Source organism: Ceratosolen solmsi, unplaced genomic scaffold (genome assembly GCF_000503995.2).
Source record: "Ceratosolen solmsi marchali unplaced genomic scaffold, CerSol_1.0 scaffold1, whole genome shotgun sequence".
NCBI classification, from domain to species: Eukaryota; Metazoa; Arthropoda; class Insecta; order Hymenoptera; family Agaonidae; genus Ceratosolen; species Ceratosolen solmsi.
The window spans coordinates 119,267-124,916 of NW_011948415.1; the positions used below are offsets into that span (position 1 = coordinate 119,267).

Below are 5,650 nucleotides of genomic sequence, written 5' to 3' on the forward strand. Positions count from 1 at the left end.
AAAAAAATATATATATATATATATATATATATATATATATATATATATATATATATATAAATAATTTTCATAAATTTAACAAATTTAATAACAAAATTGAGATAAATAAAAACAACTTTAAATTATTATTAATTTTATACACCGATATTATAATAAATATGTTGAAATGATAATTTAAAATATATATTTACCAAATTCCAAACTTGATGATACCAACCTGAAGGTACAAATATAATTTGACCTTCTTCTTGAATTATTTCATAACTTTTTAACGATTTATCGTAATTACGAATAACATTAGATGTATTATCAAATTCTGTAGAATCAATATCGTAAATTAAATCGCCATTAACATTTTTAAGAAATGTTTCTTCACCCGGAGGAAATAATACCCATTTTTTTTTCCCAACAATATTAGCAGACCAGCTGTGCGATGTAAAAACATCGACATGAAAGGGGGTCCTTAAAAAATATTATCTCTGTCAATAAGATAAATAAGAATTATTCGCATCGCTCTAACTAATTATTTACCACGTTCCTTTAGGTCCCATATAGACAAACATATAATCGTCGTTCAAATGTGGATGAGCTACGTAATATTCATTTAACCAATCCGAAGCAAAATATTTAGGTACGTCATAGATTGAAATATTTGAATATGACTTAATGCAATGCCAGTCTTTTAAATACAGCAAGGGCATTGTTTTTGAATAATTACATTTACGAAAGTCAATCCAATAATCAATATAAGCTTTTATTAACATATCATCTTTATGCTGTGCATTGTAATATCGCTTATTGCAATCTGCTATAGGAACTATACAATCACCTTAAATCATTAACAAAACAGTCATTTTATAATCAATCTCGCAAACTTGAATTACAATAGATTAAATTTACCAAAACAATCTCTCAACCATTCAAAATTCGGTTTATTATTTGTCTTCCAATTTTTTCGGCTTGCCCAATCATTGGTTATACTCGAGTCGAAAATGCAAGGTCTATTCGTTATTAAAAACTTTTCAAAAAATTCGTTGTATGGTATTAAAGGATTAACTTTGATAATTGTATCAACGCTTGTTTCTTCATCAAATGTAGGCACATACTTATCATTATTTATCTCTATAATCGATGTCCTAAAATATTCAGGTTATTTATTTTACATTTGCCATGATAGAAGGCTTAGCTAATAAATTATTACTGAAACTTACATTTCACAATCAATATTTTAATCCTCCTGCGTACAATATTACAAAATAACATTAATATTACGATCAGATCCATAATCTGATCTCCAGGTACAAACTTTAGTGGTAACGACTAACGTTTCCTCTACCATTTTTCGACATTGAAAGAGTGACATAAGCCTGAACAGTAGCCTATATTGGATAAAAATGAAGAGGTTTAGAGTTCTCAAGTTATCTTTACACTGGCACTACTGATACTTTACATCATGCCTATTTAAATATTCAAGTTTTCATATCCACAATGCCATTATTTAAGAAATTTTTCTATGCAAAATAAGTTTACAATTAAGCGTATATGTACATAAGCGTGCATGCGCATGCACACACACACACACACACACACACACGACATTAATGACTTAATTTTAAACTACACGCACACTGGAGGGCGCGTGCGCATGTATTACATGACGTTGAAAGTACTTGCTCGGTATAATTTTATATAAAAGTTAACGAAACAAATGAATAATAACGTTTACTTGGGTTAATCGATATTATCAGTGTTACGTGTTATAGAGAGTCTACGAATATAATTTATTCTTTTATCTTATTAATTATCATTAATATCAACTACGGATATGTTAATCATTTCGATGAGTTAGTATTGCATTAGACTAGAAGGGATTAAAAATACCGTTGATTTAATTTAAAATATATTTTTTTATTGAACTTCCATGCTTATAAAAAATAATTCATAATAAGCCACTCCATTGGGCAGAAAAATGTTATAAATGTTAAATATTTAAAGCTCATTCGATAACAATATATCATTTTTTGTTGTAAATGATACTAAAGCTTAGATTTCTTTTGAGAATGTGCAACAATATTATTGTCGATAAAGTTTTTTATTTCATCGGGTGTAAAATTATGTTCCGTTAAAATTTCTATCGTATGCTCGCCCGGTATTATATTGGGAGTTTGGGTGGCACACGATACACCTGGTGTTCTAGAGAGACGAGGAGCTGGATTGGGAACTACTAAATTATCTTTGCCCAAAGTGAAACTCTTCTGCGACGAATTGTGCTTATGAGAGGCAACGTTGTCAAAGTTTAAAACCGGTGTTACGCAAGCATCGCTTCCATCAAATATTTTGCACCATTCATCTTGAGTTTTGGTTTTAAAAATTTCCTCAAATTTTGCACGAGATTTCTCAAAATTATCAAATTGTGAAAATTCATCCTCGGAAAGCTCGAGTTTATTTAAAAATGCAGCATAAAATTTTGGCTCTAAAGCACCTACTGCCATATACCGCTTGTCTTTTGTTTCGTACGTATCGTAGAAGGGTCTTCCAGTATCGAGTCTGAAAGAAAATCAATTATCGAGCATTTTTAGAAATGTTCGCTAAGATATTGTAATCCAATAATATAATTGCATCTAATTAAATGATCGAACAATCGGTTAATGGCAATCTAAGAGCAAAGAGATGGGAATTTTTTCATTTGAAATTAGTGTTTGATGCTAAAATCTGTATTAGGACTTTTAAAGTGACGCTTACAAATTTTTTCCTCTCCGTTGATCCCACAACATTGAAATGTTTTGTGACTTATAAAACCAACTTCCCAGATAAGCAGTTCCTTCTACCATCGATGCATCGATTATTTGACCTTTTTGGCTTGTATGTCTTTCATGGAGGGCCAACATAATTCCAAAAGCACATATTAATCCACCGCCGCCAAAATCTGCAGCAAAATTTAACGGCGGAGTTGGTTTCTCATCGCAACGACCAAATTTAGATAAAAGTCCTGAAAGGGTACGATATAATTATACAATTTTTAATTTTAAACCTTTTAAAATTAATGTGTCATACCCTACCCGATAAACTTAAATAATTAATGTCATGGCCAGCCATTTTAGCGTACGGACCAGTTTGGCCAAATCCAGTTAAGCGAGCATAAATTAATTTCCTATTTCTTGACATGAGGCTTTCGGGTCCTAATTTTAGCTTCTCCATTACACCTAAATACCACATTGACATTGTCATAAAGATAATTTGTCAATTTGTAAATGATAATGTATCGTCGTTAAAAATTACCTGATCTGTATGGATCTAATATAACATCAGATTCGTCGCACAGTCTTTCAAATATTTTTGCACCCTTTTCAGATTTCAAATTTAAGGCAATCGATCTCTTTCCATTACCAAGACAATCCAACGATGGTTCATCAAACTTCAAATAGATAAAGCATCAATTATTTCAATTCATTCGATTATCATAACTATAAGTCTATATATGTAATTGAATTTTTTACTTTGTCTATTCGAATCACAGTTGCTCCAAAGTCTGCTAGCAGCATGCCACAAAATGGAACAGGTGCAAGTCCTGCGAGCTCTATCACTTTTATTCCTCTTAATGACATTGCTAAATCCTAAGGCTGTGAAAATCCAATTAAAATGCATAAAAAATTGTATTAGTTTAAAAAGTCATATGATTTGTATGCGAATAGGATGCCATCAATTCCTTTTGCCTATTCCAGTGTACGCAAGCTTTATATTGTTATACGTAGAGCTTTATATTAAAAAAAAAAAAAAAAAAAAAAGAAAAAAAAAAAACAAGAGAGAGATATTTGCATTTTAAAGAGTTCTTTTTTTAAGGTACTAAAGGTATTAAATTGTAATGATGTAATGCCAAAGAATAATCATTTAATCATTCACTTATACATCAATTACTTTATAAAACTTTAAACGACACATCTTCACTTCTGAAAAATAGTTAGATTTTTTCTCATCATAATGCAGAATTTTCACCCTTCATACTATCGTTGAGAATTATTTAACATTGTTGATGAATATATCGAGCTTTTCTCCTTTCCTATGATATTGAGGGTTTGCAAATAATTTATGACCACCTTAACTGACTATATTCCTACATCAAAGTGCTAATTTAATCATTAAGCATTAATACATTAATACAAATATATAATTGTTTGAATGAAAATTAAATTTTCCTATTAGCACATTTGTTATGCAAATTAAATTGTCTTTTAATATAAGACAAATTATGCGTTTATTACATAAGCAAATCTGTTTACATAAAATTCGCAAAAATTAACATTACGAGGAAATTTTTTAAAACGATATTTTGTTATTATTATATTACACTTTATCATTCATATATTAACAAAATCTCTTTAAAAACAACAACAACAACAACAACAACAACAACAACAACAACAACAACAACAACAATTTTAAACCTAAATTTCATTTCAGACTCTGAATTTGCGAGGAAACGAATAAATACGTTGTACGATATATTTTCATTAGTTTTAAAACTTTAAGATTAATTATTAAAATTCAAATTCACATGTTTACATGCTCATTCAAATTTGAGTCAATGGTAAACAAAAGGGGAGAGATAAAAAAATTTTATTGTCTCGTCGCTGGAAAGAAACTTTCCTCTACATTACGCAATAGCTTAGTCTCAAATTTTCAATCGCACCTACCACTTCTCTACTCTACGATCGATAATTTCATCGATCATTCTATGGGAAAGAATTTTGCTCGTGAAATTACGCAACGATTTAAATCCATGACTTTCCCCAAACAATCTACCATGAGCTAAATGTTTATTTTTATCTTTAATTTAGCAACAATTACAAAAATTGACACTCGTGCACTAAAGCGGCTTTGTCAATAATACGTGCTCGATCACTTTACCTCTCGACTATACAATTTAAAAGTATAATTACAGGCACGATTATTCCAAGTTGGAAAAACGTATATAAATTCATAATACGAAACCCCTCGGCAAGCCAATACAGTGCTCGAGAACGTCAATGATGATGCAAATAATAAACGAACCCCTGATATAATTGTACATTTATCTCGTCTTCGCGTTTCCGAGATAACAAACAAATACCGTTGACCCGATCGTACAAAAAACAATTAGAATTTCTCTTTTAAACAATTGTAAGGCATAACAACACGCGCGCCAAGTATCGTTTGCTGCCACATTTCCCCATTACCGAGATCTTTACTCTTAATTCAAGTCGATCTAACGATTATCCATGGAAAATCGGTGATTGTTGTTGTTGCTGCACTAAACAGTAATAATAGTTGATGGTTAGGAGGCATTATTTAATGTTAAAGACAATTAAATGCGATCGTCGGCATGCAAATGGACAAACGACTGTCGAAACATTAACAAAACATTGACGTTAGTGTTATAAATAAGGATAAACTCGAGCAATTATTCGGCAATGAGGAGTTTATGGGAACAAACATAATTATCCCCGTTTAAACCGTCTTTTCTTCCCTTTCATACGATACCTAAATAAATGTCTGTCTTAGCTTGCGAAAGAAATTGAGGTCTATACATATGTTTATTATATATGTCTATACATATATATGCGTGTGTGTGTGTGTGTGTGTGTGTGTGTGCGCGCATGCATGCATATATATA

At 30.7% G+C, this 5,650-nt stretch overlaps 2 protein-coding genes across 5 annotated transcripts in view; both read right to left on the reverse strand.

The window, feature by feature from the left end:
• The window catches only part of JMJD4 (jumonji domain containing 4), a gene marked incomplete at its 3' end in the record, with an annotated part of 1,977 nt that extends 427 nt beyond the window's left edge, over positions 1-1,550 (reverse strand). The window contains 4 exon segments of the mRNA XM_011507535.1: positions 48-462; positions 532-829; positions 901-1,136; positions 1,212-1,550. Of these exon segments, the coding sequence (XP_011505837.1) occupies positions 48-462; positions 532-829; positions 901-1,136; positions 1,212-1,213 (951 nt within the window).
• A 414-nt stretch (positions 1,551-1,964) lies between these two features.
• The window catches only part of Amacr (Alpha-methylacyl-CoA racemase), a 4,321-nt gene continuing 635 nt past the window's right edge, over positions 1,965-5,650 (reverse strand). The window contains exons 1-6 of one of the 4 annotated variants that reach the window (XM_011507539.1): positions 4,938-4,955; positions 3,498-3,620; positions 3,280-3,415; positions 3,060-3,203; positions 2,743-2,989; positions 1,965-2,547 (exon numbers count right to left, since the gene is read on the reverse strand). In XM_011507539.1, coding sequence (XP_011505841.1) covers positions 2,037-2,547; positions 2,743-2,989; positions 3,060-3,203; positions 3,280-3,415; positions 3,498-3,605 — 1,146 coding nt within the window. In that variant the 5' untranslated portion in view covers positions 3,606-3,620; positions 4,938-4,955 and the 3' untranslated portion in view covers positions 1,965-2,036. Of the gene's footprint in view, positions 2,548-2,742; positions 2,990-3,059; positions 3,204-3,279; positions 3,416-3,497; positions 3,621-4,560; positions 4,648-4,691; positions 4,795-4,937; positions 4,956-5,650 lie in introns of those variants that run through there. The other 3 variants (XM_011507536.1, XM_011507538.1, XM_011507537.1) reach the window with 3 other exon arrangements.